A 23,864-nucleotide genomic window follows, 5' to 3' on the forward strand; every position below is an offset into this window, starting at 1 on the left:
TGATCAAATGAAACGACATCCACAAGTCCTAACTTTTTCAGAGGGAGGCAGGAGAGAGCAGACTCCCCTGGACCCAGCTGTGTCTCCATGAAGAGTGACTGGTCTATGGGTCTACCTCCTACCCTTAAAGATGGAAGCCCCTCCAGAGAGGAGAGGTAGGAGTTTCAAACAGACGATTAAAACAGACCGGTTTGTTGTTATCAGACTACTGATGCTGATGTTTACAGGTCAGGAGGAAACAATAGATTGTGTGCGCGTTTGCGTGTGCATCCGTGTGCGTGCGTGTGTGTGCGTGTGTGTGTGTGTGTGTGTGTGTGTGTGTGTGTGTGTGTGTGTGTGTGTGTGTGTGTGTGTGTGTGTGTGTGTGTGTGTGTGTGTGTGTGTGTGTGTGTGTGTGTGTGCTCACATGTATTACACAGCAACATAACAACACAACATTACAAGACAGAAAGCCAAAAACGGCACATAAATAACAAGGAGTACAACACTTAACACACATGAAAAACACACAATGCATGGTTCGCGGGGAATGACAGCAGTAAAGTAGAGTACAGTGGTGCAAAAACTGCAAGTGAGGTAGACCATGAAGATCTTAAAGACCTTAAAGTGCTTAGTGCTTGTTCAAGTGGCGTATAGCTTGTAGATAGGTACTATCCCTAAAGCGTGTTGTTTTACTTGTGATGCTGCTGTACCTCCTCCCTGATGGTAAGAGTGTGAATAAGTGGTGTGCTGGATGAGAGGGGTCAGAGATGATCTTCCTAGTTTTCCTGGAAATTGTGGCGTCATAGTGCGAGCCTATGGTAGGCAGACTACAGCCAATGATTTCAGAGGCCCTGCGTACTACCCTCTCAAGCTGTTGTTTGTCCTGGATGGTAGCACTACCATACCAGACCAGGAGGGAGAAGGTGAGCACGCTTTCAATGGCTGCACGATAAAAATGGGTCATGCCTGCCTGACTTACCCCAAACTTCCTCAGCTGACTGAGGAAGTATAACCTCTGATGGGATTTGGAAATAATAAGACTAATGTTGAGGTTCCATGATAGGGACTGGTGGATAGTGGTGCCTAAGAAGCGGAAGGAGGAGACCCACTCCACAACTTGGTCATTAATGGAGATGGGAAGGTGCTGGCCTGCCTTTTCCTATAGTCAATGTTGAGTTCTTTGGTTTTGGTTGTATTTAGTATAAGGTTATTGTCTTCACACCACTGCACCAGCTGTTCAACCTCACTCCGGTAGGTAGATTCCTCCCCATCAGATATGAGGCCTATGACTGTGGTGTCATCTGCAAACTTTAACATTTTAACAGATGCAGAGTTTGATGTACAATTATTAGTGTACAGTGAAAATAATAGAGGTGACAAGACACACCCTTGTGGGGCGCCGGTGTTCACAATCCTTGGTGATGACACATTATTCTGGATTTTAACACACTGTTTCCTACTGGACAGGAAGTTTAAGATCCACTGACAAAGTACAGCATCAACTCCTGCAGCCAGGAGAAAATTGTACAGTCTGACAGGAATGATGGTATTGAAAGCCCAGCTAAAATCAATGAACAGTACACGGGCATTGGTGGACTTAGTGTTCAGATGTTGCAGAATGAAATGTGTGCAAAGTGAAACTGCATCGTCCACTCCCCTATTAGCCCTGTAGGCAAATTAGTGAGGGTCTAGCGTGAAGTACCTACAGACTAGGCGCTCAAGTACCTTCATAACAACAGAAGTAAGTGCCACAGGCCTATAGTCATTAAGACAGGTTATGTTTCTTTTCTTGGGCACTGGAATGATCATAGCTGATTTAAAACATGCAGGTACCGTTGCTGTGTTGAGACCAGTTGAAGATGTAAGTGAGTATGGAGGCAAGCTGGTCTGCACAGCTCTTTAGAGCAGCTGGTGTCACACCATCAGGCCCTGCTGCTTTGTTGATTTTCTGATGCCGTAGCAGTCTACGGACATCATGCTCTGGGATGGAAAAGTGCCCATCCAACAGAGAAAGTGGGAGAGAACTAGTCTGGGCACCATTGTTCTCAAAACGGCAGAAAAAGTCATTAAGTCGCTCTGGCAGGGAGGAGTCACAGTCAAGACAACTTGTAGCAGACTTTACAGGTTTAATGTTTAAAGGTTCAATGTATTTCAAACGGCCCATTTATTGAATCTGTTTGAATTTATCTTTGGAGGTGAAGTGATTTGTTGAAACAAATTATCCATGAAGAATAACACAGGTCTGTGTAGAAATGTAGAAATGAACTGCTCTATTTTCTATGTTAGCTAAACACATTGTGAATAAACACTATGCACAGTACGAAGGGTACTTGTGTGCTTTTATGTCGACATGTAAGTGCTTAAGTGCCATAATAACTTTTTCTGCCCCCCCCCCTTAAATTTCCATTTCAATAAGATGACAAAGGTTATTGAAATCAAAAGTCATGAGAAAGTAGTTGAGTAGTCCTGCAATAAATGATCAAATGAAACGACATCCACAAATCCTAACTTGATGGTTCTTGTTTTTCTGAAGGAGGCAGGAGAGAGCAGACTCCCCTGGACCCAGCTGTGTCTCCATGAAGAGTGACTGGTCCATGGATAACCCTCCTTACCTTAAAGATGGACGCCCTTCCAAAGAGGAGAGGTAGGAGTTCCGAACAGACGATGAAAACAGACCGGTTTGTTATTATCAGACTGCTGATGTTTACAGGTCAGGAAAGAACAATAGAGTGTGTGTGTGTGTGTGTGTGTGTGTGTGTGTGTGTGTGTGTGTGTGTGTGTGTGTGTGTGTGTGTGTGTGTGTGTGTGTGTGTGTGTGTGTGTGTGTGTGTGTGTGTGTGTGTGTGTGCGCGTGTGTTCCATCTCAGAGCTCAGCAGTGATACATCATGACTAGGGATGGGGATCTAAACCCGGTTCTATCAAAGACCCGGTTCCACTGTTTTCAAAACCCGAAAATCTTTACTGTTTGTGCTTATCGATACCACTACCGAGTCCCGTCGTTCATTTATTATTTTCTTTGTCCCGTAGGTCCTGTAACGTAATGTTGTGTCCATCGATTCACGTCACGGCATTTAAATCAAACCAATCCAATCACTGCAGCGTGTCCACCAATGTTTTTGAATGGAATTGTAAGCAAACGGGTACTACAAGTAAAACAAGTGAAGTCTGGCAGTTAACTTTGCTCGCGAGGGGTTGCTGAATGGGCGAAAAGGGCGAACATCATTTATTGTAAAGGGGGGAACACAACCTCAATGGCCAAGCACATTAGCATTGTGCATCAAATAAAGACCAAATGCAGTACCTTCGACTGTCTCCGAGTTGATAAGACTGTCTCCTTCTCCTGTCGCACCACAGACGGGCCTGTCTCAATCATCCACTCAAAGTACGAACGGTAATCGCACACACAGACATTGTCGCTAGTCCCGTCAGTTAAAAATAGTCATCCAATCGTGAAATCGGTGTTGTAATCGGTAGCATACAAGCTAGTTATCTTAAAAAGTAAATAAAGTTTCAGCTGTGCTGCGTGATGATGTGTTGAGGTTGGCTCAGTTAGACGACTGTTATCATGATGCGTTCAAATGTAACATAAAGAAACAGTCAATTGAGTTTTTGGTGAGATACATGAGTAATACTGTATTACTCATGTTTCTGTGTTACTAATACAGTTGTATAGTGCTCTAATCATTTTAGTTTATATAACTAAAACTACTGATGTCAATATTTATTAAGAATTACATATTTAATTTTAAATGCAATTATTTATTTCCTAAATATTTTCCTCATCGCTTAAAACGCTTCGTATTTCCACCAATTAAGAAACGTATCGATAGTGGTATCGATAAAGACTTGGATCGTTAAGGAGTATCGAAAATGGTATTGATATCAATACATTTTAATGATCCCAATCCCTAATCATGACTCCATCACTAGTCTTAGTAACAGCTGTCTGTGTGTGTTGTGAAGCCCAGAGCAGCAGCAGAGAGCAGACTCCCCTGGACCCAGCTGTGTCTCCATGAAGAGTGACCACTCTATGGATATACCTCCTAACCTTCAAGATGGACGCCCCTCCAGAGAGGAGAGGTAGGAGTTTCAAACAGACGATGGTTGTAATCAGACTCTGCTGATACTGATGTTTACACAGTGGTGGGCCGTCATGGCCAGCAGGGCCTTCTCTGCTGGCCATGTCAAAATCTAAACAATGTATATATATACTTTTTTTTTTTTTAAAAAGTTACATTAATTTGTGTCTGAGTGCATATTAATTCCATATGTATTTCAGAACTTACAACATAATATTTAATTCCATAAGGAAAACCGTTTTTGTTGTAAGGCTGAGCTCTGCTGAATAACGCCTCCCAGCCAGGTTACATGGACCGGCGGGGCCAGCACTAAAAGTAGTGCTAGCCTTTCGCTGAAGCGGCCACCTCCCATTGGATAATACATTTGACTGACGTGTGTAATCAGCCAATCAATGGTTGATGTGTAGTAATAGAACGGCCCCAGGGCCCAGCAATATGCCGCCGCTGGCCCCCGGTGATGTCATCAGTGAATTTTGAATCGTTGGCGGTAGTGAGAGAGTTGATAGTGAACTACTGCGGCTTTTTTGTTTTTTTGTCATGTGTGAGAGTGACATAAGGAAAGATCTGATGGTGATGCTGCATTACTCTAGCTCTGCGGTAATGCAAAGTGGTGTCCGTGTGCGCTGTTGTTGTTGCTGAAGATCAACTGTCTTGTTGTGGGTGTTATGCAGTAGCGCATATTATGGTTGTGTTGGCTGTGTTGGCACCTTGTATGAAATTTGTGTGCATGTGTGAGTGTTTGGGGGTTGGCCGTTGGTGGAGTTCGTCACTGAAGGCCCTGACTTAAACCCCACGGTACGCTACTGTGTGTACAGGTCAGGAAAGAACAATTAATAGTTTGTGTGTGTGTGTGTGTGTGTGTATTTGTGTTCCTCACAGACCACACCAGAAGAATTCAAAGGTTACCAGGCCTGTACAGCAGCATCAAACAGAGCTGATCAAGGTGTGTAAATGTCCACCAAGACATCTGACTTCAGCTCTACATGATCATTAGAAAGCATCTCTTGTGGAGCTCATAGTCTCCAGGCTTCCCTCTTTAGACCAGCTGACGTGAATCCAGGACAGATGCTTCTGATGTCCTCAGTGAGTTCAGAGTAAAGTCCTCCTTGATGTTTGTTCTGTTCCAGAGGGCTGAGGAGAACGCACACGCTTTCCTAGATAAGGAGATGAAGAAGCTCTGGAGGGATCTCTTCTCAGATTACCCACAATGCTCAGAGAGTCAGAGGGAGGAGGAGGAGGAGGATGGTAAGAACGAGGAGCAGAGGAGGCGCGCCATACAGGGAGTGGTGGACATCACAAAGTTCTGCCTGATGGAGATGAACCAGGAGGAACTGGCTGACACACTGTGGGGCGGTAAGAGACTCTTATTTTGAAGACAGAGGAGACTATTATTTTGAAGCGCGGAAGACTCTTATCTTGAAAACAGAATGAAAATGTATATTTAGAGTAGTATGAGACTCTTATTTGTTCTGTTCAGACTAAATAACATAATCTAATTTAGTGTTAAGGGACTTTTTCATTTATAATTCATCAATGTGGAGATATCTTTCTTCTTGGGCGTTCAATGGTTTGATCCAGATATGAACGGTTATTGTCGGTCAATCAGGTTAAATGGTTTGATCCAGATATGAACAGTTATTGTCGGTCGATCAGGTTAAATGGTTTGATCGTTATGTAGGGTTGTTCTGGGGGTTTCAGGTTAAATGGTTTGATCCAGATATATATAGTGTTATTGTGGTTCGATCAGGTTAATGGTTTGATCCAGATATGCAGTGTTATTGTGGGGTATGAAGTTAAATATGAAGATATGAAAGGTTATGGTGCGTCCATCAGGTTAAAGAATGTTAAGCCAATCAACAGCAGAATAACTATAAGTGGAATAAGTGGAAGAGATGCAGGACTATCTTGTTATATCAGCATATTAAGTTAATTTCAACTGATTCACGATCATTGTTATTATCATTAGACCAATGATTTTGATGTGTAAATAACAAACAAAAAAGAAAAAAATATGTATCCATTCCTTGTCACGTCCAGCTTCTGGAACCACAATTAATGAAGTCAGTAAATATTATGAAGTTGATCATTTTACAGGAAATATTAACATGCTTCAAGTGATTTCACCATCCACTATCTGATGTCTTCTGTTCATTCCCATGTAGGATCTGCTGCTGTTCAGTGCCAAGATAAAATCAAGTCTCATTTGAAGAAAAAGTTAAAGTGTGTGTCTGAGGGAATCCCTAAAGCAGGAACTCAAACGGGTCTGAATGACTTCTACACAGAGCTCTTCATCACAGAGAGAGGCAGTGGAGAGGTCAACAAAGAACATGAGGTCAGACTGATTGAAACAGCTTCAAGGACACCAACCAAGGAAGAAACACCGATCAAATGTGAAGACATCTTTAAACCCTTACCTGGACGAGATCAACCAATCAGAACAATAATGACCACTGGAGTGGCTGGCATTGGTAAAACCATCGTAACACAAAAGTTCACTCTAGACTGGGCTGAAGGCAAAGCCAACCACGACATACACTTCACATTTCTCTTAACTTTCAGAGAGCTGAATTTACTGAAAGAGAGAGAGTTTAGCTTGGTGGAACTTCTTCATCACTTCTTTATTGTGATCAAAGAAGCAGGACTCTGCAGATATGAACGGTTCAAAGTTCTCTTCATCTTGGATGGTCTGGATGAGTGTCGACTTCCTCTGGACTTCCAGAACAACCAGACCTGGACTGATGTCAAAGAGCCGTCCTCTGTGGACGTGCTGCTGACAAACCTCATCAGGGGCGACCTGCTTCCCTCCGCTCGCATCTGGATAACCACACGCCCTGCGGCAGCCAATCGGATCCCTGCTGAGTGTGTTGACAGGGTGACAGAGGTGAGGGGGTTCACCGACCCACAGAAGGAGGAGTACTTCAGGAAGAGATTCAGAGAGAAGACGCTGGCCAACACAATCATCTCCCACGTCAAGAAATCAAGAAGCCTCCACATCATGTGTCACATCCCAGTCTTCTGTTGGATCACTGCTACAGTTCTGGAGGACATCTTAAAAAAATCCCAGATAGAAGAGATGCCCAAGACCGTGACTCAGATGTACAGCTACTTCCTTTGGGTTCAGTCGATACAGGGGGACAGGAAGTACCATGGGAGAGCTGAAACGGATCCATACTGGGGTCCAGAGAGCAGGAAGATTATTGTTTCTTTGGGAAAACTGGCTTTTAACCAGCTGGAGAAAGGCCACCTGATCTTCTACGAGGCAGACCTGGCAGAGTGTCACATCGATATCAGAGCAGCCTCACTGTACTCAGGAGTGTTCACCAAGATCTTTAAAGAGGAGTGTGGGCTGTACCAGGACAAGGTGTTCTGCTTTGTCCATCTGAGCCTCCAGGAGTTTCTGGCTGCCCTTCATGTCTTTCTGACCTTCATCAACGATGGTGTCAATCTGCTCTCAAAAGAACAACCCACCTCTGGGGAAGATAAACTCTTCCTCCTCTACCAGAATGCTGTGGACAAGGCCTTACAGAGTGAGAACGGACAACTGGACTTGTTCCTCCGCTTCCTCCTTGGCCTCTCTCTGGAGACCAATCAGATTGTCCTACGAGGTCTGCTGGGACAGAAAAAAAGATCACTGACCACTCAGATTAAAACTGGTCTGCTGCGACTGACAGGAACTAGCTCAGTGACCAATACAAAAACAGTGTCTTACATCAAGGAGAAGATAGATGGAGATCTCTCTCCAGAGAGAAGCATCAATCTGTTCCACTGTCTGAATGAGCTGAACGACCGTTCTCTAGTGAAGGAGATCGAACAGTACCTGACATCAGGAAGTTTCTCCGGAAGATCTCTCTTTCCTGCTCAACTGTCAGCTCTGGCCTTCATCCTAGTGACATCAGAAGAGGAGCTGGACGTGTTTGACCTGAAGAAATACTCTGCTTCAGAGAAGGGTCTTCTGAGGCTGCTGCCAGTGGTCAAAGCCTTTAAAACGTCTCTGTAGGTTCACTATAAACATGTATCACAATACTCCCAACACATTATACCTTATAGTAGAATATAAAAGTTATGATGACATAGAAAACATCTTTTGAGGTTATCTTATACCATGTATCTCAATATGCACAACGTTATATCGTGTAACAAGGTTGAAAAGTCAAACTCAAAAACTATTTATTATGAATTAAGAAATAAGGAAAGAAAAATGAATATTGTTTAATAATAATTAAATACAGCTGTATTTAAATATGTAGCTATATATATAAATAATTATTGATACGCATAGATTCATAAATATACGTTTATTATTAATAACAGGTAACCCATTATTTTAAAACATTTTAACCTTGTTCACTACGTTTGGCTATATGGACACTGTTTGGGTTTAACCGGTAGGATGCGTTGACACAGAGACGTCCGGGTCATCTGGGGGAAGGGTGAGAGGTCATGAGTGAGCAGGTAAAAGGAGAGAGAGGGAAGAGACAAAGGAGGAGGGTACTTAATCCTTTGTAGAGATCGCCCAGCTAAATGATATTTAAGCATTTACTTATTAGTTGTAACCAGTAGCAGCACCATATAATTATGATTGCAGGAGCTACGGGGGGCTAGATTGTTTATAGCAGAGGCTGATATATTTTGACGCAAAAAATATTACTACACACTACAATATGATACGAATCAAACATTCAAATCACACAACAAGCAGCAACGGTCATCAACACTTACACAAATGAAAAACATGATTTCATCGTTCAGTTTTGTTACATATAAGTCAGTTCGATGTCTTCATTAATGATATATATAAATATATATATTATTATTATATTATTGTGGCGATCATGGCCGGCTTCACCACGTGCCGCATTTGATCCTGGGAGGGTCGGCGGCACTGAGGCAGTCGTGGTTGTGGGCGATAGGATGTGTGTTTCAGGTGTGTGTGTTTACATAAAGTCTCTCTCAGGGTGGTGTGGATAATGGGACACGAGAGTGTCAGACTCTTATAACATAGGCTCCTGTCTGGTCGTTCCCGTGCTTCTCGCCACATTATTATTAAAAACATATTTTAAAATTAAATTAAATATTAGTCATAACAAAATGACTTGGGGTTTTGGGAGGGGGGGCTTGGCCTGTTTCAGGGGAGCTCAAGCCCCCGCTAGCCCCCTCCCCTTGTAACCGCCGCTGGTTGTAACCCTAATAAACAAAACATCTCTGTAGATGAACTATAGCATGTATTACAATACAACACAAAAGATACATAATACTTCAATAAAAAGTAAAATTAATATACTATACGAGTCTCAAACACTGCAAAAAACTCCAATATTGAATAAACATAAAGATCTAATGTATATATTAGTTAAATTAATAAGACATCGACTCAAATTTAAGATTTTCAACACAAGTCCTTCATTATGTTGAAATTAAAAGATCTAAGTTACTTTAACGTGTTCTGTTTATTGTGTGTGCAGCCTGAATGGCTGTCATCTGTCAGAGAGATGCTGTGAAGCTCTGGCCTCAGTTCTCAGCTCCAGCTCTAGTCTGAGAGAGCTAAACCTGAGTACCAATCGGCTGAAGGATTCAGGAGTGAAGCTGCTCTCTGCTGGACTGGGGAGTCCACAATGTACACTGGAAACTCTCAGGTCAGTTTCACTCAATGGTCAAACAGTTCCACCACAATTTCCACATCAGAGGACCAGTATTGATCTGCTGTGCCCCAGTATTGATCTGCTGTGTCCCAGTAAAATCTCCCGTTCGAGTTTTAACAAGATCCATATTTGACAGTGGATTAATTTAGTTTGATAATAAAGGTCAAATAATGGATTATTTTCTAATCCACAACATCAAAGAAACGCAGTTTAACCCAAAATACAAGCTGAGACGCGCACCTTGCGGTCCGGGTCCGTACACCGCGGCGTGCACATTACTGTCCGTGCACGGCAGTGTGCATGTCGTAGACGGTGCACCGCGGCGCGCACGCAACAATCCAGTGATCCTGGTTAATTTAATAGTCTCATAGATAATTGCTGCCTTGTATTCTTTTTTTTTCGCATTTCCCACCCATGCAGTTTAGTGTTAAATGTTCTGTAATTAAAATAAACATTGCCCGGATGTACACACAGCGTTGTTTAGGTTTTTTTAGTCGGAGAAGCTACGTAGGCAGTGTATTCCGTTACCAACCCCCGTTTTGAGTCACTGGATCCACCCCCCCTCTGCGCTCCGGGACCTCCCACTTTACAAATTAACGTAAGCACTGATAGGGGTCTGTTTCTGTTTTTACCACCAGCCCCGTGACATCTCTTTCCTCACCAACCAACTCTTCCTCCTCCTCCTCCTCCTCCTCCTCCTCAATCAAATACCTACTAATAATAACCGGCTGCTGATTGGATAATATACTCTAATTAGGATTAATCTTCTTCTCTGGGTCAACCTGAATAGTGCATTTCTTTACATGCTCTTGAATAGTGCTGCGGTGAAATTTAAATGAAACTTTGCACAAAGTACAAACCAGCGTTTTAGTTTTCTGATTAAAGCAGAGTGTCTTCAGGGGAACTTAAGTGGGTCGTGTTTCCCAATAGAGCGATCAAGCTGGCGCTGCAATACAGCCGCTATTTAACCCAGCACTGAACTAAACCTTGGCAGTCTGCGTGCATCGCAGCGCCATTACCACTCATCTTATCAAACACAAGACCTCAATCTGTCTCTATTTGTGTTGCCATGACAGTAAAAGGTGTACCTTGGATTCAGTGTGTTAATGATGGTATAAGGTGTTTTTTTTTAAATATATTCCTATTCTATTCATAATCATGTAGATAGACAGTAAGGTGGACTTTAGAGAAAAGTTAAATATTTTTTTCTTCTTAGAACTGAGTATTTTTATGGACATTTTCTGGAGTTTGCTGAATCTTTAGTTATCTGAATTCTAAATTACAGAGAATTTTGGGAGGGGGGGCTTGGCCTGTTTCAGGGGAGCTCAAGCCCCCGCTAGCCCCCTCCCCTTGTAACCGCCGCTGGTTGTAACCCTAATAAACAAAACATCTCTGTAGATGAACTATAGCATGTATTACAATACAACACAAAAGATACATAATACTTCAATAAAAAGTAAAATTAATATACTATACGAGTCTCAAACACTGCAAAAAACTCCAATATTGAATAAACATAAAGATCTAATGTATATATTAGTTAAATTAATAAGACATCGACTCAAATTTAAGATTTTCAACACAAGTCCTTCATTATGTTGAAATTAAAAGATCTAAGTTACTTTAACGTGTTCTGTTTATTGTGTGTGCAGCCTGAATGGCTGTCATCTGTCAGAGAGATGCTGTGAAGCTCTGGCCTCAGTTCTCAGCTCCAGCTCTAGTCTGAGAGAGCTAAACCTGAGTACCAATCGGCTGAAGGATTCAGGAGTGAAGCTGCTCTCTGCTGGACTGGGGAGTCCACAATGTACACTGGAAACTCTCAGGTCAGTTTCACTCAATGGTCAAACAGTTCCACCACAATTTCCACATCAGAGGACCAGTATTGATCTGCTGTGCCCCAGTATTGATCTGCTGTGTCCCAGTAAAATCTCCCGTTCGAGTTTTAACAAGATCCATATTTGACAGTGGATTAATTTAGTTTGATAATAAAGGTCAAATAATGGATTATTTTCTAATCCACAACATCAAAGAAACGCAGTTTAACCCAAAATACAAGCTGAGACGCGCACCTTGCGGTCCGGGTCCGTACACCGCGGCGTGCACATTACTGTCCGTGCACGGCAGTGTGCATGTCGTAGACGGTGCACCGCGGCGCGCACGCAACAATCCAGTGATCCTGGTTAATTTAATAGTCTCATAGATAATTGCTGCCTTGTATTCTTTTTTTTTCGCATTTCCCACCCATGCAGTTTAGTGTTAAATGTTCTGTAATTAAAATAAACATTGCCCGGATGTACACACAGCGTTGTTTAGGTTTTTTTAGTCGGAGAAGCTACGTAGGCAGTGTATTCCGTTACCAACCCCCGTTTTGAGTCACTGGATCCACCCCCCCTCTGCGCTCCGGGACCTCCCACTTTACAAATTAACGTAAGCACTGATAGGGGTCTGTTTCTGTTTTTACCACCAGCCCCGTGACATCTCTTTCCTCACCAACCAACTCTTCCTCCTCCTCCTCCTCCTCCTCCTCCTCAATCAAATACCTACTAATAATAACCGGCTGCTGATTGGATAATATACTCTAATTAGGATTAATCTTCTTCTCTGGGTCAACCTGAATAGTGCATTTCTTTACATGCTCTTGAATAGTGCTGCGGTGAAATTTAAATGAAACTTTGCACAAAGTACAAACCAGCGTTTTAGTTTTCTGATTAAAGCAGAGTGTCTTCAGGGGAACTTAAGTGGGTCGTGTTTCCCAATAGAGCGATCAAGCTGGCGCTGCAATACAGCCGCTATTTAACCCAGCACTGAACTAAACCTTGGCAGTCTGCGTGCATCGCAGCGCCATTACCACTCATCTTATCAAACACAAGACCTCAATCTGTCTCTATTTGTGTTGCCATGACAGTAAAAGGTGTACCTTGGATTCAGTGTGTTAATGATGGTATAAGGTGTTTTTTTTTTAATATATTCCTATTCTATTCATAATCATGTAGATAGACAGTAAGGTGGACTTTAGAGAAAAGTTAAATATTTTTTTCTTCTTAGAACTGAGTATTTTTATGGACATTTTCTGGAGTTTGCTGAATCTTTAGTTATCTGAATTCTAAATTACAGAGAATTTTGGGAGGGGGGGCTTGGCCTGTTTCAGGGGAGCTCAAGCCCCCGCTAGCCCCCTCCCCTTGTAACCGCCGCTGGTTGTAACCCTAATAAACAAAACATCTCTGTAGATGAACTATAGCATGTATTACAATACAACACAAAAGATACATAATACTTCAATAAAAAGTAAAATTAATATACTATACGAGTCTCAAACACTGCAAAAAACTCCAATATTGAATAAACATAAAGATCTAATGTATATATTAGTTAAATTAATAAGACATCGACTCAAATTTAAGATTTTCAACACAAGTCCTTCATTATGTTGAAATTAAAAGATCTAAGTTACTTTAACGTGTTCTGTTTATTGTGTGTGCAGCCTGAATGGCTGTCATCTGTCAGAGAGATGCTGTGAAGCTCTGGCCTCAGTTCTCAGCTCCAGCTCTAGTCTGAGAGAGCTAAACCTGAGTACCAATCATCTGCAGGATTCAGGAGTGAAGCTGCTCTCTGATGGACTGGGGAGTCCACAATGTACACTGGAAACTCTCAGGTCAGTTTCACTCAATGGTCAAACAGTTCCACCACAATTTCCACATCAGAGGACCAGTATTGATCTGCTGTGCCCCAGTATTGATCTGCTGTGCCCCAGTAAAATCTCCCGTTCGAGTTTTAACAAGATCCATATTTGACAGTGGATTAATTTAGTTTGATAATAAAGGTCAAATAATGGATTATTTTCTAATCCACAACATCAAAGAAACGCAGTTTAACCCAAAATACAAGCTGAGACGCGCACCTTGCGGTCCGGGTCCGTACACCGCGGCGTGCACATTACTGTCCGTGCACGGCAGTGTGCATGTCGTAGACGGTGCACCGCGGCGCGCACGCAACAATCCAGTGATCCTGGTTAATTTAATAGTCTCATAGATAATTGCTGCCTTGTATTCTTTTTTTTTCGCATTTCCCACCCATGCAGTTTAGTGTTAAATGTTCTGTAATTAAAATAAACATTGCCCGGATGTACACACAGCGTTGTTTAGGTTTTTTTAGTCGGAGAAGCTACGTAGGCAGTGTATTCCGTTACCAACCCCCGTTTTGAGTCACTGGATCCACCCCCCCTCTGCGCTCCGGGACCTCCCACTTTACAAATTAACGTAAGCACTGATAGGGGTCTGTTTCTGTTTTTACCACCAGCCCCGTGACATCTCTTTCCTCACCAACCAACTCTTCCTCCTCCTCCTCCTCCTCCTCCTCCTCCTCCTCCTCCTCCTCCTCCTCCTCCTCAATCAAATACCTACTAATAATAACCGGCTGCTGATTGGATAATATACTCTAATTAGGATTAATCTTCTTCTCTGGGTCAACCTGAATAGTGCATTTCTTTACATGCTCTTGAATAGTGCTGCGGTGAAATTTAAATGAAACTTTGCACAAAGTACAAACCAGCGTTTTAGTTTTCTGATTAAAGCAGAGTGTCTTCAGGGGAACTTAAGTGGGTCGTGTTTCCCAATAGAGCGATCAAGCTGGCGCTGCAATACAGCCGCTATTTAACCCAGCACTGAACTAAACCTTGGCAGTCTGCGTGCATCGCAGCGCCATTACCACTCATCTTATCAAACACAAGACCTCAATCTGTCTCTATTTGTGTTGCCATGACAGTAAAAGGTGTACCTTGGATTCAGTGTGTTAATGATGGTATAAGGTGTTTTTTTTTTTATATATTCCTATTCTATTCATAATCATGTAGATAGACAGTAAGGTGGACTTTAGAGAAAAGTTAAATAATTTTTTCTCCTTAGAACTGAGTATTTTTATGGACATTTTCTGGAGTTTGCTGAATCTTTAGTTATCTGAATTCTAAATTAGTCATCTTTTAAAGATCTACTGTATTGACATTTAGGTTAACTATTAAAACATTTCAAATGCAAAATGAATCACAGTTTCTAACGTATTATATTTATTGTATGTGCAGCCTCAATGGCTGTGATCTGTCAGAGAGATGCTGTGAAGCTCTGGCCTCAGTTCTCAGCTCCAAGTCCTCTAGTCTGAAAAAGCTGGACCTGAGTACCAATGATCTGCAGGATTCAGGAGTGAAGCTGCTCTCTGCTGGACTGGGGAGTCCACACTGTACACTGGAAACTCTCAGGTCAGTTTCACTCAATGGTCAAACAGTTCCACCACAATTTCCACATCAGAGGACCAGTATTGCTCTGCTGTGCCCCAGTAAAATCTCACGTCGAGTTTTAACAAGGTCCATATTTGGCAGTGGATTAATTTAGATTGATATTAACGGTAAACCAATGGATTATTTTCCAAACCACAACATCAAAGAAACGCAGTTTAACCCAAAATACAAGCTGAGGCGCGCACCTTGCGGTCCGGGTCCGTACACCGCGGCGTGCACATTACTGTCCGTGCACGGCAGTGTGCATGTCTTAACCGGTGCACCGCGGCGCGCACGCAGCAATCCAGTGATCCTGGTTAATTTAATAGTCTCATAGATAATTGCTGCCTTGTATTCTTTCTTTTCACATTTCCCACCCATGCAGTTTAGTGTTAAATGTTCTGTAATTAAAATAAACATTACCCGGATGTACACACAGCGTTGTTTAGGTTTTTTTAGTCAGAGAAGCTACGTAGGCAGTGTATTCCGTTACCAACCCCCGTTTTGAGTCACTGGATCCACCCCCCCTCTGCGCTCCGGGACCTCCCACTTTACAAATTAACGTAAGCACTGATAGGGGGTCTGTTTCTGTTTTTACCACCAGCGCCGTGACATCTCTTTCCTCACCAACCAACTCTTCATCCTCCTCCTCCTCCTCCTCCTCCTCCTCCTCCTCCTCCTCCTCCTCCTCCTCCTCCTCAATCAAATACCTACTAATAATAACCGGCTGCTGATTGGATAATATACTCTAATTAGGATTAATCTTCTTCTCTGGGTCATCCTGAATAGTGCATTTCTTTACATGCTCTTGAATAGTGCTGCGGTGACATTTAAATGAAACTTTGCACAAAGTACAAACCAGTGTTTTAGTTTTCTGAGTGTCTTCAGGGGAACTTAAGTGGGTCGTGTTTCCCAATAGAGCGATCAAGCTGGCGCTGCAATACAGCCGCTATTTAACCCAGCACTGAACTAAACCTTGGCAGTCTGCGTGCATCGCAGCGCCATTACCACTCATCTTATCAAACACAAGACCTCCATCTCACTCTATTTGTGTTGCCATGACAGTAAAAGGTGTACCTTGGATTCAGTGTGTTAATGATGGTATAAGGTGTCTGTATTATTATATTCCTATTCTATTCATAATCATGTAGATAGACAGTAAGGTGGAGTTTAGAATAAAGTTTAATCATTTTTTCTTCTTAGAACTGAGTATTTTTATGGACATTTTCCGGAGTTTGCTGGATCTTTAGTTATCTGAATTCTAAATTAGTCATATTTAAAAAATCTACTGTATTGACATTTAGGTAAACTAATAAAACATTTCTAATAACAAATTTCAAATGCAAAATGAATCACAGTTCCTAACGTGTTCTGTTTATTGTGTGTGCAGCCTCAATGGCTGTCATCTGTCAGAGAGATGCTGTGAAGCTCTGGCCTCAGTTCTCAGCTCCAACTCCTCTAGTCTGAAAAAGCTGGACCTGAGTACCAATCATCTGCAGGATTCAGGAGTGAAGCTGCTCTCTGCTGGACTGGGGAGTCCACACTGTACACTGGAAACTCTCAGGTTAGTTTCACTCAATGGTCAAACAGTTCCACCACAATTTCCCCATCAGAGGACCAGTATTGATCTGCTGTGCCCCAGTAAAATCTCACGTCTGAGTTTGAACAAGATCCATATTTGGCAGTGGATTAATTTAGATTGATATTAACGGTAAAACAATGGATTATTTTCTTATCCACAACGTCAAAGAAACGCAGTTTAACCCAAAATACAAGCTGAGGCGCGCACCTTGCAGTCCGGGTCCGTACACCGCGGCGTGCACATTACTGTCGGTGCACGGCATGTCTTAGCCGGTGCACTGCGGCGCGCACGCAACAATCCGTTGATCCTGGTTCATTTAATAGTCTCATAGATAATTGCTGCTTGTGAAAACGATTGTTGCCATGTATTCTTTTATTTTACATTTCCCACCCATGGACGTTCTGTAAATAAAATAAACATTGCCCTGATGTACACACAGCGTTGTTTAGGTTTTTTTAGTCAGAGAAGCTACGTAGGCAGTGTATTCCGTTACCAACCCCCGTTTTGAGTCACTGGATCCACCCCCCCTCTGCGCTCCGGGACCTCCCACTTTACAAATTAACGTAAACACTGACAGGGGGTCTATTTCTGTTTTTACCACCAGCGCCTTGACATCTCTTTCCTCACTAACCAACTCTTTATCCTCCTCCTCCTCCTCCTCCTCCTCAATCAAATACCTATAATAACCGGCTGCAGATTGGATAATATACTCCAATTAGGATTAATCTTCTTCTCTGGGTCATCCTGAATAGTGCATTTCTTTACATGCTCTTGAATAGTGCTACGGTTACATTTAAATGAAACTTTGCACAAAGTACAAACCAGCGTTTTAGTTTTCTGATTAAAGCAGAGTTTCTTCAGGGGAACTTAAGTGGGTCGTGTTTCCCAATAGAGCGATCAAGCTGGCGCTGCAATACAGCCGCTATTTAACCCAGCACTGAACTAAACCTTGGCAGTCTGCGTGCATCGCAGCGCCATTACCACTCATCTTATCAAACGCAGGACCTCAATCTCACTCTATTTGTGTTGCCATGACAGTAAAAGGTTTACCTTTGATTCAGTGTGTTAATGATGGTATAAGGTGTTTGTTTTATAGATTCCTATTCTATTCATAATCATGTAGTCAGACAGTAAGGTGGACTTTAGAGTAAAGTTAAATATTTTTTTATGGACATTTGCTGGAGCTTGCTGAATTTTTAGTTATCTGAATTCTAAATTAGTCATATTTTGAAGATCTACTGTATTGACATTTAGGTAAACTAATAAAACATTTCTAATAACAAATTTCAAATGCAAAATGAATCACAGTTCCTAACGTATTCTATTTATTGTGTGTGCAGCCTCAATGGCTGTCATCTGTCAGAGAGATGCTGTGAAGCTCTGGCCTCAGTTCTCAGCTCCAACTCCTCTAGTCTGAAAGAGCTGGACCTGAGTACCAATCATCTGCAGGATTCAGGAGTGAAGCTGCTCTCTGCTGGACTGGGGAGTCCACACTGTACACTGGAAACTCTCAGGTTAGTTTCACTCAATGGTCAAACAGTTCCACAACAATTTCCCCATCAGAGGACCAGTATTGATCTGCTGTGCCCCAGTATTGACCTGCTGTGCCCCAGTAAAATCTCCCGTTCGAGTTTTAACAAGGTCCATATTTGACAGTGGATTAATTTAGTTTGATAATAAAGGTCAAATAATGGATTATTTTCTAATCCACAACGTCAAAGAAACGCAGTTTAACCCAAAATACAAGCTGAGGCGCGCACCTTGCGGTCCGGGTCCGTACACCGCGGCGTGCACATTACTGTCCGTGCACGGCAGTGTGCATGTCGTAGACGGTGCACCGCGGCTCGCACGCAGCAATCCAGTGATCCTGGTTAATTTAATAGTCTCATAGATAATTGCTGCCTTGTATTCTTTTTTTTTTCGCATTTCCCACCCATGCAGTTTAGTGTTAAATGTTCTGTAATTAAAATAAACATTGCCCTGATGTACACACAGCGTTGTTTAGGTTTTTTTAGTCAGAGAAGCTACGTAGGCAGTGTATACCGTTACCAACCCCCGTTTTGAGTCACTGGATCCACCCCCCCTCTGCGCTCCGGGACCTCCCACTTTAAAAATTAACGTTATCTCTGATAGGGGGTCTGTTTCTGTTTTTACCAGCAGCGCCGTGACATCTCTTTCCTCACCAACCAACTCTCCATCCTCCTCCTCCTCCTGCTCCTCCTCCTCCTCCTCCTCCTCAATCAAATACCCACTAATAATAACCGGCTGCAGATTGGATAATATACTCCAATTAGGATTAATCTTCTTCTCTGGGTCATCCTGAATAGTGCATTTCTTTACATGCTCTTGAATAGTGCTGCGGTGACATTTAAATGAAACTTTGCACAAAGTACAAACCAGTGTTTTAGTTTTCTGATTAAAGCAGAGTGTCTTCAGGGGAACTTAAGTGGGTCGTGTTTCCCAATAGAGCGATCAAGCTGGCGCTGCAATACTGCCGCTATTTAACCCAGCACTGAACTAAACCTTGGCAGTTTGGCAATACTCAGTTCTTCTTAGAACTGAGTATTTTTATGGACATTTTCTGGAGTTTTCTGAATCTCTAGTTATCTGAATTCTAAATTAGTCATATTTTAAAGATCTACTGTATTGACATTTAGGTAAACTAATAAAACATTTCTCATAACACATTTCAAATGCAAAATGAATCACAGTTCCTAACGTATTCTATTTATTGTGTGTGCAGCCTCAATAGCTGTGATCTGTCAGAGAGATGCTGTGAAGCTCTGGCCTCAGTTCTCAGCTCCAAGTCCTCTAGTCTGAAAAAGCTGGACCTGAGTACCAATGATCTGCAGGATTCAGGAGTGAAGCTGCTCTCTGCTGGACTGGGGAGTCCACACTGTACACTGGAAACTCTCAGGTTAGTTTCACTCAATGGTCAAACAGTTCCACCACAATTTCCACATCAGAGGACCAGTATTGATCTGCTGTGCCCCAGTAAAATCTCACGTCTGAATTTTAACAAGGTCCATATCTGGCAGTGCATTAATTCAGATTGATATTAACGGTAAAGTAATGGGATTATTTTCCAAACCACAACATCAAAGAAACGAAGTTTAACCCAAAATACAAGCTGAGGCGCGCACCTTGCGGTCCGGGTCCGTACACCGCGGCGTGCACATTACTGTCGGTGCACGGCAGTGTGCATGTCTTAACCGGTGCACCGCGGCGCGCACGCAGCAATCCTTTGATCCTAGTAATTTAATACTCTGATGGATAATTCCTGCCTTGTATTCTTTTTTTTCACATTTCCCACCCATGCAGTTTAGTGTTAAATGTTCTGTAATTAAAATAAACATTGCCCTGATGTACACACAGCGTTGTTTAGATTTTTTTAGTCAGAGAAGCTACGTAGGCAGTGTATGCCGTTACCAACCCCCGTTTTGAGTCACTGGATCCACCCCCCCTCTGCGCTCCGGGACCTCCCACTTTACAAATTAACGTAAGCACTGATAGGGGGTCTGTTTCTGTTTTTACCAGCAGCGCCGTGACATCTCTTTCCTCACCAACCAACTCTTCATCCTCCTCCTCCTCCTCCTCCTCCTCAATCAAATACCTACTAATAATAACCGGCTGCAGATTGGATAATATGCTCCAATTAGGATTAATCTTCTTCTCTGGGTCATCCTGAATAGTGCATTTCTTTACATGCTCTTGAATAGTGCTGCGGTGACATTTAAATGAAACTTTGCACAAAGTACAAACCAGTGTTTTAGTTTTCTGATTAAAGCAGAGTGTCTTCAGGGGAACTTAAGTGGGTCTTGTTTCCCAATAGAGCGATCAAGCTGGCGCTGCAATACTATTTAACCCAGCACTGAACTAAACCTTAGCATGCGTGCATCGCAGCGCCATTACCACTCCTCTTATCAAACACAAGACCTCAATCTCACTCTATTTGTGTTGCCATGACAGTAAAAGGTGTACCTTAGATTCAGTTTGTTAATGATGGTATAAGTTGTTTGTGTTATTATATTCGTATTCTATTCATTATCATGTAGTCGAACAGTAAGGCAGACTTTAGAGTAGAGTTGAAAAACTTTTTTTGGAGTTTGCTGAATCTTTACTTACCTGAATTCGTAGTTTTTCATATTTACAGTATTGACATTTAGTTGAACTAAAAAAAGTCTAATAACACATTTCAAATTCAACATTAATAACAGTTTCTAACGTGTTCTGTTCATTGTGTGTGAAGTTTGAAAGGCTGTCAGCTGTCAGAGAAATGCTGTGAAGCTCTGGCCTCAGTTCTCAGCTCAGACTCCTCTAGTCTGAGGGAGCTGGACCTGAGTACCAATGATCTGCAGGATTCAGGAGTGAAGCTGCTCTCTGCTGGACTGGGGAGTCCACACTGTACACTGGAAACTCTCAGGTCAGTTTCACTCAATGGTCAAACAGTTCCACCACAAGTTCCAAATCAGACCAGATTTACCTCCAGTAATAATTCTCTGTGTGTGTGTGTGTGTGTGTGTGTGTGTGTGTGTGTGTGTGTGTGTGTGTGTGTGTGTGTGTGTGTGTGTGTGTGTGTGTAGCTTGTCTTGCTGCCTGGTCACACAGGAAGGCTGTGCTTCTCTGGCCTCAGCTCTGAGCTTTAACCCCTCCCATCTGAGAGAGCTGGACCTGAGCTACAATCATGCAGGAGACTCTGGAGCTGCGCTGCTCTCTGCTGGACTGGAGGATCCACGCTGGAGACTGGACACTCTCAGGTATGGAGAGGACAGCTCAGCGCTCAGGGACAAAGTCTCCTACAAGTATTCAAGCCGCTGCTAGATGAAGTGGTTTGAACAGGCAGCTGTCACTCATGTTGTGTAGAACGTGATGAGACAGCAGATGATGAAGGTGAATGTTTCAACATGCTGCTCTCACTTTGATTCCCCCCCAGTGTGGAGCACGGTGGAGTGTGGAGGCTGAAACCAGCTCTAAAGAAGTGTAAGTGTCTGTTTGATTCATCACATCACACACTCACTATTGAGATGGAAAGTCCATCCACACAGCAGGAAGTGAGATCACTTCCTACTGGGAATGAAGATGATGGCTGACATCATGTATCTTACGTATATTAATACTGTCCACCATCACAGTTAAACCTGCTTGCATAAAACCCAGCAGGTATTACATTGTTACATTGAGGGGGGGCGACCGGGCTGAGGGGGGGCTGAGGGGGAGGGGGGGTGACGGGGCTGAGGGGGAGGGGGGGTGACGGGGCTGAGGGGGGCGATGAGGGGGATGAAGGGGCGGTTAGGGGGAGGGGGAGGGGGGATGAAGGGGCTGAGAGGGAGGGGTGAGGGGGAGGGGGGTGCTGAGGGGGAGGGGGAGGGGGAGGGGGGATGAAGGGGCTGAGGGGGGGGCTGAGGGGGAGGGGGGCGGCCGGGGCTAAAGGTACGAACACACCAAACGCGTACCCGCGTAAGATTTACGCGCGTAACGCAGCTTAAATGTTGCTTGACCATTTTGTGTCAAAAATGGTCCTACGTACGCAGCTACGCGCCTGTGGCTGCGCTGGATTTAGGAGTCCGAGGAAGGAAACCCAAACGCCGCCGTGTTTGGGTGCATGATAGAGCTTGGATCGGGTTAGATTAAATAATCTCGGATATAAATAACAATAATCGGGTTAAATGACTTCACATGGTGTGTCTGGTGTGTTTCAAGCATTCGTAGTGTTGATCAGCAGAGAAATAGTCCGCCAAGACGTTGAGGTTGCTTAGCAACCAGAGACTCTGTCCATGCAAGTGAAAGGAGCGTTCCCTCTTCGTCATAACTATCAAACCAAACATCCTTCACATTCACTGAGCGAACATTATGAAAGTAAAATGCACATTTCTCGCTAAAAATCTTTCCATAAACGCATTTAATGGCGTAACTATGTTACTATTTCCACCCAGAATAAAGAAAGAGGTCGGCCGTATGCTTATGTGCAAGCGTCACTATTCTCTGCCAGTGACGTCGGGTCAAGCTCCACGCTGATTGGCTATCGCGGCTAGGCATCACGCGTATGAGCGTTGAAAGTTAAATTTTTTGAACTCCTCGCGTACGCGCGTATATGTACGCGTGTATATATACGCAGCTCATACGCCGCTAACGCGGGTAAAATGTTGCTTTAGCGCATGTAACACAGAGCTAAGTTAAGCCCGCTGACCCAACCTAGGTCTACTAGGTTAACAGATTTCTACCTTTTCCGTCCCTGGGCTCGCAACCCAAACAACGGCGACGTCTTTGCTACACAAAAACATTCTGGGCCGGCCACCCGCAACTGCGTGTATCTGATAAGTTGTCGTACCAGTACGTGGGCGAGACCGGGAACACTCTCCTGACCAGATTTACACAACACAGATATAATGTGAGACGCAATAAAGCTACTCACCTCCCTTTGGTTAACCACTTCATACTGCATGGCTGGCCTGCCCTCACGAGTACTGTTCTCGAGGCCAACCCCAACTGGTCTGTCGCCCAGCGCCGCAGAGCGGAGGCGATTTGGATCGCCAGACTGGGTTCCCTGCAACCTGTGGGTTTGAATGTGGGGGTGGGTCGGGGATCTCGGGGTTTATTCTGATGATGGCGCCTCATACGCGCGTAAACCAATGGTGGAAAAATTGCGGGGGAGGGGAGTGGGGTCGGGAGTGGGGTTGGGAGTGGGGTCGGGGGATGGTGAGGGGGAGGGGGAGGGGAGTGGGGTCGACGGGGCTGAGGAGGAGGGGTGAGGGTGAGGGGGGATGAAGGGGCTGAGGGGGAGGGGGGGTGATGGGGGGTGGGGGGGCTGAGGGGGAGGGGGGGGGGGGCTGAGGGGGTGCTGAGGGTGCTGAGGGTGAGGGTAAGGGGGGTGACGGGGCGGAGGGGGAGGGGGGGTGACGGGGCTGAGGGGGAGGGGGGGTGATGGGGCTGATGGGGAGGCTGAGGGGGAGGGGGGGTGATGGGGGGGGGGGGCTGAAGAAGAAGAGAGAGCGATCACAAAAAGAGTCTGAAAGAGAATAAAAAGAAGAAGAGCAGGAGAACAGTACTAGTGATGATGATGATGATGATGATGATGATGAAGAGCGGTTCAGCAGCTCATCATGTCTGGTTCTCCCTCAGATGCCTGTGACCTCACACTGGACCCCAACACGGCCTTCAGACGACTCTCTCTGTCTGAGGACAACAGGAAGGTGACGGTGGTTGGAGAGTACCAGTCGTATCCGGATCACCCAGACAGATTTGACTCCCGGCGCCAGGTGTTGGGTAGAGAGGCTCTGACTGGCCGCTGTTACTGGGAGGTAGAGTGGGAAGGACT

At 43.9% G+C, this 23,864-nt stretch overlaps 2 protein-coding genes across 2 annotated transcripts in view; both read left to right on the plus strand.

Annotated features, from left to right (window-relative positions):
• Positions 1 to 23,864, plus strand: part of LOC115541785 (NACHT, LRR and PYD domains-containing protein 3-like) — a 216,202-nt gene that overhangs the window by 71,301 nt on the left and 121,037 nt on the right. The window lies entirely within an intron of this gene.
• Positions 5,361 to 23,864, plus strand: part of LOC115542972 (NLR family CARD domain-containing protein 3-like) — a 56,340-nt gene continuing 37,836 nt past the window's right edge. Inside the window, exons 1-5 of the mRNA XM_030355493.1 lie at positions 5,361 to 5,415; positions 6,225 to 7,715; positions 7,764 to 8,055; positions 20,799 to 20,972; positions 21,133 to 21,224. Of these exons, the coding sequence (XP_030211353.1) occupies positions 5,373 to 5,415; positions 6,225 to 7,715; positions 7,764 to 8,055; positions 20,799 to 20,972; positions 21,133 to 21,224 (2,092 nt within the window). The 5' untranslated portion in view covers positions 5,361 to 5,372. The remainder of the gene's footprint in view (positions 5,416 to 6,224; positions 7,716 to 7,763; positions 8,056 to 20,798; positions 20,973 to 21,132; positions 21,225 to 23,864) is intronic.

The sequence above is a fragment of the Gadus morhua genome, chromosome 4, assembly GCF_902167405.1.
Source record: "Gadus morhua chromosome 4, gadMor3.0, whole genome shotgun sequence".
NCBI classification, from domain to species: domain Eukaryota; kingdom Metazoa; phylum Chordata; class Actinopteri; order Gadiformes; family Gadidae; genus Gadus; species Gadus morhua.